Here is a 19,876-nt window from a genome sequence, read left to right on the forward strand (position 1 = left end):
AAAATAGTACAATTATCTTTAAAAATATAGTTGTTTAAAGGAGACACAGTCCATCCATTCCTTTAGATGTGTTTAATTTTATCTCTTGAGTAAACAAACCATACTATTGCAGTCTGTCAGGTCACCTGAAACATATTATCTTTATGCCCTCTGAGTCACTTCTCCCAAGTTGCTCTTTAGTGTTGTATCATAAGTTTCCACCAAGGATACAAGTGTAAAAACCAATTGTTCATCTCTACAACTGATTTGCTTTTATCACCTGGATGCAGTTAATCATGATCGGTTATATTACCCTCCTAATATCAGTCAAATTTTTAGCCATAATCTGACAATTGTTTGGGTATTTCTATTATTAATCCTTATGTATTACTCTTACCTTATCCCTGCCTTTATCCTATTTCTCTACTACTTTTACACACTTTACTCCTTTTTCTTCTATTCTACTATAATGTATTTGTAAGTCATCTCAAATACTTCTTTCAATAAAGGATTTGAATAAATGTTAAAAAAGCAAAAGCAACTCTACTACTGTGTTCTTACTATGATATTAAATTTTTCACTGTTAAATGGTTGTAGAGGTGTATAAATTTTAGCCCTCTTTTTCACAGTTTATAAATTTTTTTCTAGTAAATAGGTTTTAGCATTCTTTATTATTGGGATTCCTTAAGTACCTTTGTCTTGATATATAGGTTTTCCTTTATTTACATCTTCTCTTAGGAAAGTCTTCCACAATCCATGTTTCTACTGATGGATATAAACTGACCCAAAAGCACTGAAATCTGACCAACTGAAGACATCTTATTTTCAGTAACCAACATCTTTTTAACTGTGTAGATTAATTCTCTACCTTAACCTTGTAAGTAGATTCCCATCACTATGATTTTTTAAATATTCTCTGTGGAATATAAATAAAATAATAGATGCCATCCACCTATAGTGATGACCAAAGGATATATTTCAGATTCTTTGAGAAATAATTCCCATCCATTGCTACTTTAACAAGATCTAATAATTCTGACTCTGATTTTAAGACACTTGAAAAAAATGACCTGTAATTATGATCCTGTAGTTAAATTTTAAATGTTGCTGAGAGCTAGTATACAAAGCAAAAAAATGGGAATAATATGTACTTGCCAAATTTTGTAACATATGTAAAATACACTTTACATCCATTACAATATGTTAACACCAGGACTGTAAATATTTACAAACCCAGAAATAAATTTAATTCCAGAAAAGAAAATTTAATGCCTTGAGAAATAATGAAAGATTTCAGCCTGTGGGTCTTCTGGACAGTTGCAGAAAAGCCCATATGGAAAGCACTATTAGAGCTTTGAATTATCTTTTTAGGATGAAGTTCAGTATGGAGACAGTAAGGATAATTAATTGTAAATAATTTTTATCTTCTAGTAATTGTTTAGCCATTATCTGGTTCTGTTCAATTTTTATCCCAAAAAAATTTTTTAGCGTAAATCAGCCTTAGTTGGACTTAATGTTAATTTAAATGCTCATGAGTCTTCTCTGCCCTAATTCTTTGAAATATTATCTGATATTGAAGTAATCAGTCCTACCTAATATGCTCTCATGTCATTTCTAAATTAGTAGTAAGAATTTACTACTTTTACATGACATATTTGTGAATGTATGTATTTAATTTAATATCAATGCATTTTTATCTTAGTGGAAGAGGTTGTTTATTCTGTATGTAATAATGGTGTTGTGTAAATAAGTTCAGGATCCTTTAAGGATTCCTGCAATATAAAAGTCAGTTGCACTATGAGATTTTTTTAAGGAACATTCAGAGAGGAAGTGCTCTGGGGGACAGAACTGGGAACAAAATTAAAGTAGTACCAGATAGCATGAGGGCAACTCTAGACTTGGAGGCTGAATGTAACAAAAATAGCTATCTCTACATTACCTTAATTGGGATGAAAAGAAATCACAGTTCTAGGAGCATAACTAATATTCCAGAAGCTGTCAGTTTCCATCATCAGGTGACAGGGAGCCTTCATGACCAGTAGTCAGCAACTAGATGACATTACCTGACAGGGCTGGGTTTTTTGAGTGCATAGTCAAAAATCAATCAGAATAGAAAATTTAGTAATTTTATACCAGTTTTTTATTATTCATAATAATATTCTTAGTGTGATATTTTATTCCTCTCATTAGTTAATGGTATGAATACATTTGAGTCTATTATAGCTTAAAGTTTATAGCTTAAATTTATGACTAGAAGAAATAAAAGTTATAAGAATTAGAAAAGAAAAAACAAAACTGAAAATTTTCACATATGATTGTTTATGTGGAAAATTCAAAATCTATAGATAAATTTTTAGGATTAAAAGGGTTTATCAGGGTTGCTGGATACAAAATCGTTATACAAAAATCAATTGCATTTCTATATACTAAAAACAGCTGTTAAAAATCCATTTATAGCAGCATCAAGAAATCAGCAGTACTAAAGAAATAAAGATAAGAGGCATATTATCTTCATATATTTGATCGTTTAACATAGTAAAGATCTCAGTTCTCCCCAATTGATATACACATTTAACATAATTCCTGTCAAATTTCTAACAAGATTTTTTTGTAGATACAAACTTCTGGAGTCCCCAAAACCACCCTCACTTCTGACACCAACTGCAAGTGGGTGTCCCTAAGACCACGTTCAGGTTAGATCGTTTGTCAGAAGGACTCACAGAACTCACCGAAAGCTGCTATATTCACAGTGACAGCATAGTACAGCAAAATGGTACAGATTAAAATCAGCCAAGGAAGAGGCACATAGGGCAGAGTCCAGGAAAGTTCCAAGGATAAGTTTCCCGTTATCCTCTTCCAGTCAAATCATGGAAAGTACTGTCTTCTCCCAGCAACAGTGTATGAGAATACACATAGAGTATTGCAAACCAGGGAAGCTGAACCAAGCCTTGATGTCCAGAGCTTTTAGTGGGACTCAGTTGTTTTGACATGGTTGACCACCTGCCTAGCTAACTTTAGTCTCCATATCCTCCAAAGCTCAAGGTGATACCTTTTGGGGCAAGGTCAATCCTTGACTGTGCAGTAGATATAGACAAGGTTATTCTAAAATTTATATAGAAAGGCAAAGAAACTAGATATACCTGAAACAATTTTGAAGAAGAAGGAAGTGGAGGAATTAATCTACTCAATTTCATTATATTATAGGCAAAGATGCAGAGAAACTAGATCACTCACACATTACCAGAAGGAATGTAAAATGGTTCAATGACTCTGGAAAACAGTATGAGTTTCTTGAAAAACTAAACATGTGACTAATATACGGCCCAGCAGTGGCACTCTTGAGCATTTATCCAAGAAAATATTATTTCACACAAAATTTATACGTGAATGTTTATAGCAGAATTATTCATAATAGCCAAAACTCTGGGTACAAGCCAGATGTCTTTCAGTAGAGGAACATGGTACATTAAACAAACTGTGGTACAACCATACCATGGAATACTACTCAGCAATAAAAAGGAGCAAACTATTGATACACAACCTGAGTAATCTCCAGAGGATTACACTAAATGAAAAAACCCAATCCCAAAAGTTTTCATATTGTATGATTTCATTTATATAACATTCTGGAAATGACAAAATTATAGAAATAGAGAACAGATTGGTGGTTGCCAGAGGTTAGGGGTTGGAAGGGAAGTGGGTGTGACTATAAAGGAGCCATCCGAGTGATCTTCACAGTGATGAAAATATTCTATATCTTAACTGTAGCATTGTCAATATCCCGGTTGTCATAGTTTACTATGGTTTTATAAGATATTACCATTGGGAAAAATTTAAAAAGGGACACAGGATTAATCTGTGTTATTCCATATACCTGCTTATGAATTTACAATTGTCTCAAAATAAAAAATCTAATTATAAGTAAATGAATTAATGAATGAATCTAGAAAATTAAGTACAAATCTTCTTTGGAGAAAAATGATAAAACTTCACTAAGAGGCATTAAAGGTGATCTAAATAAATGACAAGATGTAATATATTCATTGATTGGAAGACTCAATATCGTAAATATATTTATTTCCTCAAATTGGCTTTAGTACAATTCCAAATCATTACGTGACTGGGATAATTAATAATGACTACCACATTCTTCTTCCTCCTGTTGGCTGCAAAGCAAAGGTCTGTGATTTTTGAAAGTCTGACAGAGCAATATAAAATGATACTGTGCATACAAAAGTTCATATAATGATTCATTCATGTATTTAGACTACCTATAGCACTTTGTTTTGTAAATTCACAAGTTTATACTGCCATGCATGATCTTCTACATGCCTCCATTTTCCTGATTTCATCATCAAAATAGTAAAAGCATAGAAAATTTCTGTGATTCTATGTTTTGTTATATTTTTCATAACATTTAATAAGCATCAGTTTTCTGGTAAATTCTGTTCTGGACAGTTGTTTGTACAACAAACATCTATTAAGCCTCAACCATGATTTCTGGAATAAAAAGTTTTGAGGTAGTACTTCCAAAGGATTTGGAGATAAAACAAGGTATATTTCATATATGAAATGACTAGTTAAGTAAAACAAGTATATGATAATATATACCATATACAAAATACTGAAACATGAAGAAAGGAAGTAGTTGGTGTGAGCAAAGGTTATTAGAGGAAGTAAATATTGAACTAGATTTAAAGCAATTAGACTTACGCCTTCTGAAAATTATTTTCTTTTTTAGTACTTAACCAATTTGTAAATATTGACTATATTATGACGAAATGTCTGTGCAACTTTGGCCTGTCACAACCTCTCTGAGCTTTAGATTTCTTACCTGTGAAATGAAGCTGTTATATGAAATTTTATCCAGGGTCCTTTCCAAATCTTTACTGTTTTATATTTGATATGTTCTATCTGCATCTAAATTTGGACCACGCCAACTACATCTTGGGAATACAATACAAACTCTTAAACAGTTAAAGTTTGACTCTCTGAGAGTTCTCACTTCTGACACTTTCCTAAACCTCTTGATGCTAGTAAATCATATTTACTAAATTAGCACAACATTTTAGCTAAAGAGATCTAGAAAATATTTTCACTATTTGTCAGAGGTAGTGGACTGTGGATCACCTGAATCTACCTCATCAGTTTGTTGGAGAGGCAAGAAAAACACTCTGCTTCCTTTAGCTTTAGTTATATGCAACTGTCATTATATTCCAATTTTAGAGGAATTTATTTCTTAATTCTAAAAGCTAGCATACACTTCAGTGTAAGGTATATTTTATCCATCTGTGTTGAAGATGAGTAAAATTTGACTCCTGCCTTCAAAAACTTCACAATGGTAATCTCTTCTCCAGCTGGATTTAAGAATCACAGATGCCCATTCTCTGAGATTTTGAAAAGATTTAAGCAATGTCAGTTGAGCTGGGCATGAGAGATTGGGGAATGCTGATAAAAGAAGAGTGAAGGGATAAACCCAGAAAAAAAGACTGGAGCCAGAGGATGGAGGGCTTTAAACCAAACGAGGGTATTTTTAAGTGATTTGATAGATTATGAGAGCCATTGGAAATTTTCGAGCAGAGAAAGAAATATAGATACAAATGATACTTTAGATTTTTCAGCTGGTAGTAGGGCACAAGGTAGAGGAGAAGCAATTGAAAGTGATGAAATGAGTTAGGAGTAAGTTTCTAATAGGCCATTAAATCTAGAGTGATAACGGGGTTGGGGTAGAAAGTGAGAAAGAAATTTAAAAACTTTGCTGAGGTGCAATTATCAAGATTTGTTAACTGACTGGATTAGGAGGCAGCTAACAAGGGAGGAGAAAAGGCAAAGGTGACCGAGAGGCTTTGAGCCGGAGTAGTTAAGAGAATGGTGTACCCGTTCATAGAAATAAAGAACTCAGTGGAATAACCTGCTTGGGGAATAAGCCCACCAGTTCCCTCTGGATTGTGTGCAGAAATGGAATGCTATGGAAGTGTATTCGCTATCCCAGTACCTTCCCACCACACACAATAGTCCTAAGGGCTGAGGAACCAGAGGCGGCAGCATGTATAACAAGAGCAGAATTGTTTAGGAAAATGCTGTTTCTGGTTCAGATCCATTTTTTTTAATTTACTACTTTGAAATATTATTTTATTAGACTCTTGGCTTTTACTGAATATTACTATTACTGTATCATTAATTTATGTATGTAAGCCAGCAGGAAGAGGATTTTATACTCTGAAGTGCGTTAGAGAGGAGCGAGCCTCAGAGAATGCTGTAGAGGTGGGAGAAGTTGGTAACTGCAACAGGAAGGGTTAAATCCATCATTCTAACTCCCCACAATCCATGCATCATTCACCACATACCAGCCAGTGTACTTTTTAAAAATGCCTGAAACTCTGCAAGCAGCTCTTCCATTGCACTTAGAATAAAATTCAAACCTTTCACTATGGCTTTTGAGACCTCACATAGCTTGAAGGCTGCCCACCTCTCTGAATCATCCCTTCTACTCTCCCCTTCACCTATCCTGCTCCAGTCACTTCAGCTCTTCTGTTGTTCTACTATGATAAGCTCTTTCATCCTCAGAGCACCTGCTTTTATCCTCCAGAACTCTGCCTGCAGCATTCGGCCCCGGACCTTCATCTTGCTCCTTCTTGCCATTCAGTTCTCAGGTCACAAGTCTTCTCCACCCACTCTAAATTAAGGACCACCTCTCTTCATTCCACCTCATCTTCCTCATTCTCTTCACATCCCCCTGTTGTGTTTTCTTCATAGTGCTTCTGACTCTCTGAAATTATCATGTTCATTGGTTTACTTATTTATTGCCCGTCATCTGTACTAACATGCATGCTACAAAGTAGAGCCTTTATATATCTTGCTCACCATTGCATCCTCAGCCCCAAGAAATAGTACACGACACATAATAAATACATGTATGAATATTTAAATTAATCACAGGACCTCTGGAAAAAACTATCTGCCAACAAAATATATCCTTTAGGGTAGAATCTGCAATTGAGAGAGGAGGACAGCAGAAGATTCAGATATTTGAACTAGTTAAAGGTTTGTTTTGTTTTGTTTTGAAATAAGGAAAATATTTTCCAGTTTATTCTCTAATCTCACCCCTCCCTCCCTCTCTTCTTAATCTTCTCAATCGCTATCCTTCCCTTCTCCACCACAACCCCTCCTCCCACACACACACACACACACACAGTGTCAAACTAGTAGCCATAAGCCATAGGTACCTAGCTAGAAACAGACAGCCCTTGTTGACAGTTTTATTTTAAAATGAGGCCCAGTAAAGCTCTTTGTTGATTGTGTTGGATAATCAGATCAGAAACCTGTGCTTATAGAAATAACTATTTTTTGGTTTTTTGTATTCCCTTGTTTAGTGCTTTGGAAAAAAGCACCAAACACAAAAGTTTACAATACTTTGGAAAAGGCAACTAAGAAGAGAGTTTTTACCTACATCTGGGTTCAAATTTTAAAGGGAAACAATATCCCTGGTGGCCAGGCTTTGTGGCACGATTAAGAGTACTATATGAGACAAGAATTAAAACTAAAGAAAGCACTTCTACACCAACTGTCTGGGTTTGATAGGCAATTGAAGCAATAAAAATGTATCCATTTTTTATTGGTTAGGAGAAAGTTTATTAGAAGTCTGCCAAGTTTGATGTCAGAGACCCACAGCTTCTACAGGCAGTCCACTCTGCCTATGAATAAATTTACTTTCATACACCTGAAATAAATATAACACTGTATGTCAACTACTTTAATAATTTAAAAAATAAAAAAATTAAAAAGAATATTTACAGAATTGTCTCCCTGGGTCTTAAGCTGCCCGGCACCCCATTCCCATACCCCACACACACACACCCCGCCCCCAATCCCCTTCGTAGATGAGGAATATAGAAAAGAAGCTGAAGGAAAGGCCAGGCTACCCCAGAAACTGCAAATGACCCAAAAGTTTCTACCTCTGATTTTATGTCTTTGTTTCAGCCTATCTTTTATCTCTTGGTCAGGAGATAAGATGATTTGCCTTTAGGGTCTCAACCCAATCTCAGCTTTAACAGGCTTGCCAAGTGTTAGCAATGGAAAGAGACTTGCCAGTACCTTACACAAGTAATTTAACAAGGCAATGCAACATGTTTACTTAGCTGCTCTTGGCATTTCACTTATGTAATCTCAATGAACACCCCACCCCACTCCATTTATTACCCCCCCACCCACCCGCAGTGTGACTAAGTCTCACACTTGTGCCTTCTAACTTGGAGAGTTCATTAGGTACCCTTCTTAGAAGCTCAAGAATTTATTTTAAAATGAATTTTAGTAGTTATATTTTATTTCTTTTTAGAAGGCACATTATTTTTCAATGCTCTGGTATTTCTCTAATTCTTTATAACTTTCTAAAAATAACTGCTGATGTGCTCATAAGTTCATTAGTTAATCCCACCGGGACTCAATAATGCATATTACAGACCTCCTGGTTTTTATATATTAGATTTTCTCAAGAATTCCCCTACCTGTTATTATCAACATAGCTATATTGACAGGGTCTTCATTACTTCCTAATTGCCCGTATTTCTTTTTCTTGTTAAAGATCAATTTTTAAAATCAAACCTTGTCATTTTGAAAGTATCATAGACATGTTATCCTGTTAATGTTTCATATCTTTTTAGGTTTTTTCTTTACACTTTATCATAAGGAACTTATAAAATATATTTATTACTTTTTTCTTTAAAAATGAATTCTTTTGAGAGGATTTGGAGATGTTAGTAAGAGGGTAGGGACACATGCTAGTTTTTCCTCAAAAAACAAAGATATGAAAATAATATTTCATATTCAGACATGATTTTGGGAAGTTATATTCCCTATTCTAAACCAGACCCTAAGATGTAAATGATGCATAGATCGTAGAAATTATTCCATGACCTTTTGGCCTATGACCATGCAAAATAAAGCAACTAGCAATAATTAGAATAGTGAATAGCTGACCAAGAAAACGTTCTAATTTATCTCTTTGGTACTTACTCAGACTGTCCATCATACTATACTAGTAAGCCTCATCTCTAACAAATCTCATGTATGTATATCATTTGAAGAATGATTATTTGCTTCCCCAAAGAATTCTCCACTTTATTAAAAGATTTGTTGAAGAAGTAAATAACCTACTTCTTCCTTTAAAAATATTCTATTTACAGAAATTATATTTACATATAACTTTTTAAGACAACTGCTGCATAAAAGGAGGTACAACTTCAGAGTAGTCTACATCTGCCAAAGTCAACATCAGGATTTTGGCTGCCAGTTCAGTAGCATATTTTGGCATAGCTTTTGTTTCCCCCATCCCCCCAAAAAATTCTAAGTACTAAGATCAAGTGAAGAGGAGTGTGGACAAGGCAAACTTGTAAGAAACACTTGGATTGAGTCATCACAGGAAGAAGTAAGGGGAATAGACAAGGCAGAAGATACAGCAACGTTTTCTTCTCTCATCCTATTCTCTGAGCATTCCCCTCTCAGTGCTATTTCCAACCATTTTTGTTTAATTTATAAATGCTATTACATAAATGTAGACACCATCCTTCTTAGTTCCATTACAAGATACTTTTTCTAAACACAGAGTCTTTTGGGAAAACAAATGACATTTGTTTTTAGCAATTTTTAGCAATGATATTTTAGCAATTTGATCTTTCTTTTATGATTTATAGTCTCATCCTTCATACTTAAAGTTTCCGATTCTTTTGACCATTTATGCTTCCTTCACTTCTTTGAAATTTACTATAGTTCATTTTTTAAAACAAGTGATAGATAAAAGGTAAATATTCAGTGTAGAATTTTAATTAGAAGATCCCCTACCCCCTGCTTTTTGGTTATTTCACTTTGTATAACATCAGTGACAAAAAGTATTTTTGGAAGAAACATTAAGAAAAACAAAAGGCACTTTCTACTCTGTATAAGCATAAAAGAGGAAGCTAGAGTAGGGGTCAGATTCTAGGGAAAATTAATCCCTAATGAAATTCAAAAAGAATTAACTATTTTTATTTAAGCTGACCCTTGATCATCTGCATACTTCCTATTATAACAAGTGTCACACAGTGCTTTTACTATCTTGAAATAAATTCTAGAGGTAACGTAACCCACCTACTTATAAAATTGCTAAATTATTATAATGCTCCAGTTCACATATAGAAGGAATAAAAGAAAATAACTAACATAATAAAAAATACTATGCATATCAATATTAAAAGTGCTCAGGAAAATCTACATGAGAAGGCATAATATGATAGTCAGATACTGGTCCTAGGCATAGAATCTCCATGAATTCAACAGTTACAAATGCAAGCTGATGCAGGTGTGTTTATCGGCACCTCAAGTACTGTGGGCAGTGATGCCATCAGTGATAAGATCTTTTGTGGTAAACCACTCGTGGTAACATTCTGAACAACATACATAAAGTACAAAATCCCTTCGATTTACATGGTAGTTGGATCATGCCAAAAATACTTTTTGATTATTTGTTAAACAGATCTAAGTTCTTAGCTCATTTAATTATAAATAGGTTTTTCAACCACATGAATAACTGGTGGAACATTTGAAAACCATGTGGAATGCAGAACAATTCATCGTGCTGTGCTGCTCTGAAAACAAGGATGTCCACCATCCCTGTGCCTTCTCCCAGTAAATATGAATAGCTCCTTCCAATCATCTTGACCACCAAAAATATACCTACAGATTTCCAAAATGCCCCCAGAGGCTACTATGATGCCTGTTAAGAACCACTGATAGAGACAGAGCAAAGGCACTTTTTTGTAATGAAGCACTGAGATCCTGTACATTTTATTTTGATACCGAATTGATTTTATAGATTAGGAAACTGAATATGCCCCAGAGGAACTTATCCAGTAAAAACAAGCCTTCCAATACAAAAGGATACAAAAATCATTCCCTGAGAACATGGCATATATTTAATATGAGAAACTTCTTTATTCCCTACATTGTGGGAACCTCTCTAGATTAGGAAAATTGGGGATTGAAAAGTGGAGAGACGTTCACAATCTGTTAAAAGAGGAGTTTTTGATAATGGTAAAGTTTTGGTAGAGGAAAGACCAGGCCGTGACTATCATACCATGTCAATCTCCTAATAGCATGGTTAGTGCTAAATGAACTAGTGTCCATGTTACCTACACATCATTGTAGCTAATTAATAAATGGCTGCTTTTTGATTGGCCTAAACTTTCCCCTTTGATATCTTTTTATAAATAGATAATGTAATGGCCTAGTTTTTCTGTCCTGATGAAATAATTTCCTATAAGATGCTATATTTTAAGTACTAGAGAGCTGCTCTCAGAAGTTTCCATTCTCTAAGCATCACTATGGGTAGATATTCATATTAATTTGTAAATATTTTAATTGAACTTTGGCCCCAAATTTTTGAAAATGGTCTTCGAACATGTTCTTGAAATGTGTATATGCAGTCCCAGATGGACATGCAATTAATTACCTAACTTCCAAATGCTATTTTAAAGTTATTAAAAATCTACTTTCAAAAATTTGGAAAAGAAAGCCATTTTTCTATAAAATAGTCATATCACCACTCCTTAGTTTAGAGAGAGGTCTCCCTCCCCCATGCTGGTCTCTAATTCATTTTCTAAGCTACCTTGCTTATTACCTTTACTCCTAGCAATTTTCTTTCCTCTGACAGAGCACACATTCTTATTATTTATACTATTAAATTGCCTGGGTAAATGTTGAGAGCTGGTGCAGATACTTAGTTATCTCAGGGAGTTTGGTCTTTTCAGCCCAGGACTAATCAAGCAGAGGGTCATCATAAGCTAAAACTAAAAAGCCTTTGTACTGATTTTTATCACCAGGGAAATTTGTTCATCCTTCAGAAAGATTGTCACCAGAAAATAAAAAAATAAAGGAGTTAAAATTGCTTCAGACCATTGACTCCTTAGGTCCCTCTAGGTTCATAGATGGAATTGGTTTTCAAGGGGTGGGAGGAATTATGAGAAGAGTTCCCTAAGAAAGCTTACGAATTGATCATAATCTTGGTAACACTAGTAAGTGTAAGTGTGATCACTATGGAGGAAATGCCAAATGAGCCTGGAAGCATGGAAATGAGTAGGAAAAGAGACAATTAACACCTTTTTTTTTCTCTCATTGTGTTTGGGAATTGCCTTGTAGTATGCATCTGAGAATAGTTTTTCAAAAAAGAGAAATACAATTGATTTTTAGTTATTGTTGAAGTGAAACTAGAGTTGCAAGCACTATAGAAATAGTGACAAGCATTTTATAAACCTGTCCAGAAACTGGACCTTTTCTAGATATACCAATAAAATATTATTTAAAGTTGATGTGTATAAGCATTTGTAGATGCTCACTTGGGTTTGAAGAATATAAATGTCTTCAACTTCAAAAAGAATTCTTTAAGAGTGTCATCTGAATAAATCAGTGAAAATTATGATAAATATTTGAATGTTCAATGTATTTTAAAGAACTTGAAAATGTATACACCTATTGATGCAGACAGGTGTATATATAATTTTTTCCCAAGAATTATATTAAGGCTTGACAAAATCCAGTCAGTCACTTCAGGATTTGCCAGAATAAACCACATTCATCTCTCTGTCCCACTGAATAACATTGAATTTTGCCCAAAATGAGTAAGCAAATAGAGAAATGACCTCATTTTTTAGTTTAAGTACAGTAGTATTGGGAGATATTTCTCAAGGATATGACTTAAGTACTGGATCTTAATTCCAAATGCAAGTATAAGGCCAATCTGAGAGAAGAGAACAGAAAGCATCCTTGAGAGGGCACCTATAAAGAGAGGGGTTCTCTAGTAAGGCCAGCTCCCACAGCTAAGTTGCATGCACAGAACTGTAGCTTTCTGCTCTCTGGTCGACTGCAGCCATAGCATCCTTATTGTTGTAACTCCCAGATTGTGATACTGTCACAAAACTGTTGCTAGGCAACAAATGTGGTTACCAGGTCTCAGCGAATAGCTGAAGGGGAAAGCAAAGTGTTGCACCATTGTAGAGTAACCATAGCAATGACCTACTATTACAGACTAAAGAATTATCATTAACAATGTTAAAGTATCAGACAGAGGGCCCTGAATCTGGAGACTTCCAGGCAGTATCTCTCTGCATAATTGAGTGATCTAGGAAGAGATTTCAGCTGTCTCAAAGCTACTCATTATTTCCATAGGAGAGTCTTAGTGATTTTTATTTTTTAATTAAAATTTTTTTCAGTTATGAAGCTACTGGTAAAATGACATAAGCCATCACAAAGAGTCAAAAACAGATTAATGTCTTTATCTGCTATATTTACATCAATGTTACTTTGCTTGTTAAATTGAAGGTAGATTTGATTTGAAAAATACTATACATTAGTATTAAATTGAAGCCACAGAAAGCAGCTGTAGGAAAATAAAATAATCCCGTAAATTGGCAACTAAACCGCATTTTCTGAGTTGAATTCCTCCTGACAATATAGGAGGCCTGGACGCTCTTTTAGTAGTCACTGCTTTGAAACCTTTTATTTTATTTTATTTTATTTTATTTTATTTTATTTTATTTTATTTTATTATCTTTTCAAAACCTGCCCCATAAAATCTGTAAAATAATTAATAATAATAATAATAAATAAATAAATAAATAAACAATAAAAGGTAGCCTGCTAGGACACTTCTATGCAATCTTTTTTGTGTCTGGTCCTTCTTTAAGCCATCTCGTACAATCTGGTCGCAGTGACCTCGCTGAGGCAATCACGTCTAACAGCACGCTTTGGGGAGAGTCAAGAAAAATCCGATTAGTGGGGGTTTTCCCCCTTCTTCGGAAGCAAACGTGGGTGCTGTGGGGTGGGTGCAGAAGCCCGATTCCTCGCGCTGAGGAAACCAATCCCCGCGCGCGCGCTGGCGCGCGCGCAGACCCTAAAGAAGGGGGTGGTTTTGAGGCGGGAGAGGGAGTGGCCCTTACCGCCGCGCGCCTCGATTGGCCCGGAGGGGTTGGGGCCGTGGGGGCCGCCTGGCCGCGCCTCGAGCGACCTGCGGAGAACTCCCGGCCGCGTCCTCGGGCCTGGGGCGGGAGGGGGCTAATGCCGGAGGCTGCTGAAGTCCCGGGGTCGCCGCCGCGGGCGCCGCCTGCGGAGACGCGGATCTGGCGGACGTCAGCCTTCCTCTGAGCCCCGGGGGCAAAGTGGACCCGCAGGTACAGGTGTGGTGTGGCGGGGCCGCGCGGGGGTGCTATGGCTTCGGGGGCGGGCGGGACACGGTCTCGAGGAGCGGAGGACCCGAGGCCTGCGCCTCCGCTCGGCCTGGTGGTCGCCTCCCCAACTACGCGGGCTCCCGGCGCAGACCTCTCTTAACCGAATCTGTGTTTTCTGCAGGCACCGATCGTCACGAACTCACTTCCTGGAAGAGCTTCCCGTCTATTTTCAAATTCTTTACCGAAGCCTCTGAGGCCAAGACCAGTTCCCTCAAGCCGGCTCTGACGCGGCGCTCGCACCGAATCAAGCACGAAGAGCTGTAAGAGGAGAGCGAGCGAGACAGGGGAGGGGACGCCCAGGACCCACACTCGAGCATGCATCCACCCGGCTCCTAACTGCTTGTCGTCGGCGAGCAGACTCCCAGCCCCTCATTAGATTGTTTTCTTCCTAGAGCACAGGGTCGTGATATATACATCTAAATAGCGTTTTGCATTATTTCTAGATGAGTGCAACTGTCAAAGCAATATGGGTTCACTGGTCGTGCTTCCTGCGGGCTGAGCTCGGGCTTCGCGCTGCCCGTCAGCGCGCAGATTAAGGCTGACAGCGCCCTGCCTGACGCGGCCCGCGCTCCTCTAATTGCCCTGACGGAGCCCGCGCCGGCGGTGCGGGGCTAGTGGCGTCTGCGCGGTCCTACCGCCCGCTGCAGCGCACCGCTGCTCCCCCACCCTCGGGCCCTGGCCCCCCTTAATCAGGTCCATTTTTTTATCTCCTCCGAACCGGGGCAAACTTTTATTCTAGACTTCAAACTTCCTTTTTAAAGTAGGTTTTTCTCTGAGGGAGTCTATGTCTCTTTTTTTTAAAGGAAGTTCTCCCCGCCCCTCACACCCAGAAAAGCCAAATTTAAATTCAGAACATGAATGCCATGATATACTCTGTAGTTTTGGGAGCGCAAATTGTTCGCTCCCTAACAGTCTATTTTCACTTCGAGACCAGGAAAAAAAACTGCATAAAAGTCTATAAAATGCTGAATCCACATTACCGCAGAAAATCCTTGCCAGTTGAATATGAGATTTTTTTCACTAGTCTAATTTCACAAGAGATTGTTTCAACCAAAACATAGCGATGAGCAAATCTTTTACGTTTATGTGTGAAAGACCCTCTTTTCAATGGACTTTCCAACTTTATCATTAGAATTTGACTTGACTTTTTAAATATATAATGTATATTGAGTGGTATTGTAATTTAGATAGCATACCTAAGTTTCGCTTTTTTAAATCTTAATGTGGAGAAAGTTTATTGTTATTAATCCTAACTAGGATGATCTATTCTGACCTTTCCTGGAGTTTGACCCTTTTAGGGATAGAATTTTTTGTCATTAGGAAAGTGAACCTGAGTACTCGAGCCTTTTCCTTCTGAAAGGCTAAGTGGGTCTAAAATGATTCCTTTAGTTTTTCTGCGCCACAGAAAGGGAAAGACCTGGTGTGAAAGTTGTTCTCCTCAGTCCAGTGGTACAGTTTTTAATAGTACACTTCCTCTGTAGGGTTTTACCCTATAGCTTCAACAATTGTCTTTTGATCCAGCTAAGATCTGGCCAACACTGTGAAATATAAGAGGTAAAATAAAGTTAAGATTTTGCTGATTTTTACATTCAAAGGTTAAACTTAACATTATCAGTTTTTAATTACTTCAAGAATTTAATTACCTAGTGAAGATTCTGTTTCTAATAAATGAGGATCGGAATTTAATATTCATCCATTTTTAAAGTACATGCAACAATATGCCTGCCTTATTTAAGGATATGATAAAATGTATCTAAAATGACTTAGAACTGACTTCTCAGAAAAAAATAATAATAACTTAAAATAACCACCATATGGATAAAATGTTTTTATATTAAGAACCGATTTCAGCAAGTTTGAAAAGTGATAATATCTGTGGTATACAAGTATATTAATTAGTTATTATAGTTTCAATGATGGCAAATAAAAGTGATCTTTTTTCAGTAGTTAGATATGCATATATTTTGAGGTTATTTTAGCGTAAACAACAATGGAAAAAAATCAAAATGTCATCTAGCTCTTGGATAGCTTAAAATGTGTAACCCCACCAATGTCAAGCCTGTTGGTCTGCAATCTTTTCTATTTTAGAAGAAGTGAACTATATAAAATAATGGTACCTTCCATTGAGAAGATTTGAGAATCGATGTGAATCGAATATATTTTTCAAAGTGTTATAAATTGTGTGGCGTTTTCAGTACATGAAAATGTTCACAGGGAACTAATTTTGTTGCATTTTTTTAAAAATCGGCACTTTTGCAGTGCTAAATTTGTGAAGCTTCTGCAGCTGAATTAGAGCAAAGTAAATATGCTCAGTTTATAAATAAAATCACTCCTCTTCTGTAATTTTCTCACCTCTTTTTTTTAAAACCTTTACTTTTAACTAGAGTAAATCGCTGTTTAATTGCCTTTAAGACTTTAAAACTACTGGATTGTTAGGCCTTATTTAACTATCTATAGAGAGCTATTTGCAAACTTAGAATGTGTAAATGTAATTTCTACTTGTGGATCTGAGCTGTAGCCACCCAGAGAGAGCTAGGCAAACCATCCCAGACCTCCAACTGCTAACTGATAAGATCCTTTGTAATGTAGGATTTTTTAACCTGTTGATTATGGGTCTTTTGGTATAAATGTAATAATATCATTCACCTCAATTTTCCTGGAGTAACAACAATCAGTTAGTAGTAAGTAGCCCGCCTGCTTGGAGGCGACAAGTGTTAATAGTTCTGCTCTGATCTTCTCTTCCCCATTTTTGTTTCTTCTTTGGTTTTGAGATAGGTAGAGGTTTAACTTAGGATGTGGGTTTGTTCGTTTTAATTATATATTCAGTTCTTAGAGTTAGTAGAATGGGAATCAAGGAGTTAGTGATAAATCTAAGATTCAAAATACTCCTGTTAAAACTTAAAAGCCAGGTATTGGCTTTGGAGCTTTCTAAAGGTACTTAACCATGCAGCCATTAAAAGTTTTTATGGATTTTTGAAGGGGGTGGAAATCTACTTGTAACAATTGTTTTTTTCTCAAGTTTCTGCCTTGTGCTTCAACCTGGATTGCATTATTGTTTATACCCCTTCTCCCCAGAAAATTAAGTAAAGCACAGGAGTTTTCTATACATTATATATTTCTGTTTACCATTTTTAAATAAAAACAATTTTCCCAACAAACAGCAGCGTATTATTCTTGCTCAGAAGTTCATTTTCTCGTGTATAAAAGCAAAAACCTAAAAAGAATGATGGGATGTCATTCGTCAATACTTTAAACATTATAAGTGCTTACTATTACTATTATTGTTGCTATATGGTAATATCCTAACTCCAGTTGAGTCAATATTTGGCTTTGACCTTTCACAAAGCTAACATTTTTTTTAATACATCTGTTTTTAACATCTTAAATATTTTCTTAGCTACTCGGAAATTAGAACCTGTTAAACTAACATTTTATAAAGTACACTTTAGTATACAGTAAATAAATGTGTTTTCCAAAAGCAGTCTGATCAGATTAAATTGTTTCCAAATCCCTATATAAATAAATCCCTGACGTATTATGACATCTAATCTGAAAATATCTTCTTTACATTTATTTTACAGCTTTTTCTTCTTTAAAACCTATAACTCCTTTGAGAGAGTGTGGGTGACAAAATGTTAACTATATTATCAGTGCTGATAAGATTTTTTTTTTCATGTTTCTCTGGATTATCTGGAGTTCCAATCCAAACACATGTGTGTCTCCTGTCATAATTATAGTTTGTAACTCTAAACTGACAGATTCATTTTGGTGTTTGTAATTCTAATTCATTTTAAGAAGATTACTGTTACAGAAAGTTTAAAATTTCTCAAAAACTTTCCCTATGCCTCTGTAGAGAAAAATGTCTTTAAATAAATGTAAGACATTCTCATCTTTGAAATATGGGTGGCCAAAAAAAGGGGACAATGGTGGTTATTTTATGATTACTTATTAGGTGCTGTAATAATATAAAATAAAAGACTCCAGGAGGTACTCCCTTTCAAAAATGGAATACTTTCCTTCCTTCCTTGTATAGAGTGACTGAGTGGGAGTCTCTTGAATTGTTCATCTTCCTTTTATCTAATATTCTATTAATCTCCAAAAAGATCAGTTTGAGTCTGGGAAAGGGTTTTTAATCAACACTTCACAGAGCTTAAAGCTACCCTACCTAACGCGTCAGCTTTGTTAGGCGGTTTTAGATTTAAAGCGTTGCAACTGTCATGCACTGTACTAAAAGTAAAGAACGTACACCAAGTGGAAGATGTTGAAAAGAGGGAAATAGCACAAAGTCGATTAACGGAGATTCAAGAATAGAAGTAGCCATCAAAGCATTCCAGCGTTTATCTCAAAATCTATGTAGGGTTAAGAAAAAAGCAACAATGATAGTTTTAAACCCCACACTTTGGAGGGATGAATGTTGGTTTAATTGATTCATTTGGATCGATGTTTTTAAAGTTTCACACCACTGATCTTTCATGTAGTGATGTCTTTAGCAGTCAGTGGTCTGACATGAGCCTTCTCAGATTTCATCAGTGGGACTCTCCATGACATCTGAAATTATGCAACAGCCTGTGGGATGGTAACTTTGGAACGGGGAGACCTTGATGCCAAAGAACATGATTAGATTGAAGAGCTCTTGTTAATTCCTAGCACAAAGATTTTGGAGACATGATAATTGTAAATGAACCGTAAAGGTTAAAATCACCAAATATTATATGGTGGCCTTAATCGCTAGATAGAAGAAAATCATCCTCAAAAGTTTGGCCATTAAGTGGATATCATGCAGTGACCAGTATTTTCCCCTTGAATGTAAAAAGCTTGAAGATGAAAATTTGACTTAATCTATGAGGCCTTACAGGCAACTTTACCCAGTCCTTTGCCCTGAAATTTGTCAAAAACCTTTCACTATATTTTTGCATTGTTGGAGTTGAGTTCTGTTTGAAATTGACATGAAATATATTTCTAGAAAGAAATCTAGAGAGGCCCAGCATCCTTCCTTCCAAGTCATTCAGCTTTTTCATTCTTGGCTATTACATCAGTTAATATTGGAGACTGTCATAGGTAAAATAATGTTGAACTGTACTTTGTAACCAGCCTGCAGTACCAATACAAAGAATCTGAAATGAAAAGACAACCAACACCCTTAGAATGATATGTCTCTTTTTAAAGTTTACAATTTGAATAATGAACTTGGATAGAAACTTGGCAGGAAAACAAACCATGGCACCATCACATCACCAACCATTTTCACTTTTCTGTCCAATTTCAGAGTGCATGTGTTTGTGAGTATTTCACTAGATCAGTGACAGCTCTTTATTTGCATAATTATATGCTCTGGTCTGAAGAGAAAACTAACCCCCAAATTTCATGGGTCACCAAACTGCAACAATCAATGTTTTATCACGTATGCTAAGCAAAATCTAAGAAGCTATATGAAGTTTCTTGGGGAGTTTTTACTCCTCAGAAAATTAAAGAGTTTTCTTCTCCTGAATAGATTCAAAATCTTTCCAAGTTCTTTGTAACTGAATTCTGTTTGAAGGCAAAACTAGAGATTAACATGTAGATCTGGATCTTAAACTCACTAGCATTACTTCAAAGTGGCTTAAGAAGAGCAGCATTTTTGGAACACTAAACTTAAATTCTAAGTA

The 19,876-nt window shown here is 36.0% G+C and overlaps 1 protein-coding gene across 2 annotated transcripts in view; it reads left to right on the forward strand.

The window, feature by feature from the left end:
- Positions 1 to 17,389, forward strand: part of FAM172A (family with sequence similarity 172 member A) — a 352,017-nt gene extending 334,628 nt beyond the window's left edge. For both annotated transcript variants that reach the window (XM_036225594.1, XM_016164963.2), the window contains one exon: positions 14,353 to 17,389. In XM_036225594.1, coding sequence (XP_036081487.1) covers positions 14,353 to 14,495 — 143 coding nt within the window. In that variant the 3' untranslated portion in view covers positions 14,496 to 17,389. The remainder of the gene's footprint in view (positions 1 to 14,352) is intronic.
- Positions 17,390 to 19,876: the final 2,487 nt, after the last annotated feature.

This window comes from Rousettus aegyptiacus, unplaced genomic scaffold, assembly GCF_014176215.1.
Source record: "Rousettus aegyptiacus isolate mRouAeg1 unplaced genomic scaffold, mRouAeg1.p scaffold_m13_p_8, whole genome shotgun sequence".
NCBI classification, from domain to species: Eukaryota; Metazoa; Chordata; class Mammalia; order Chiroptera; family Pteropodidae; genus Rousettus; species Rousettus aegyptiacus.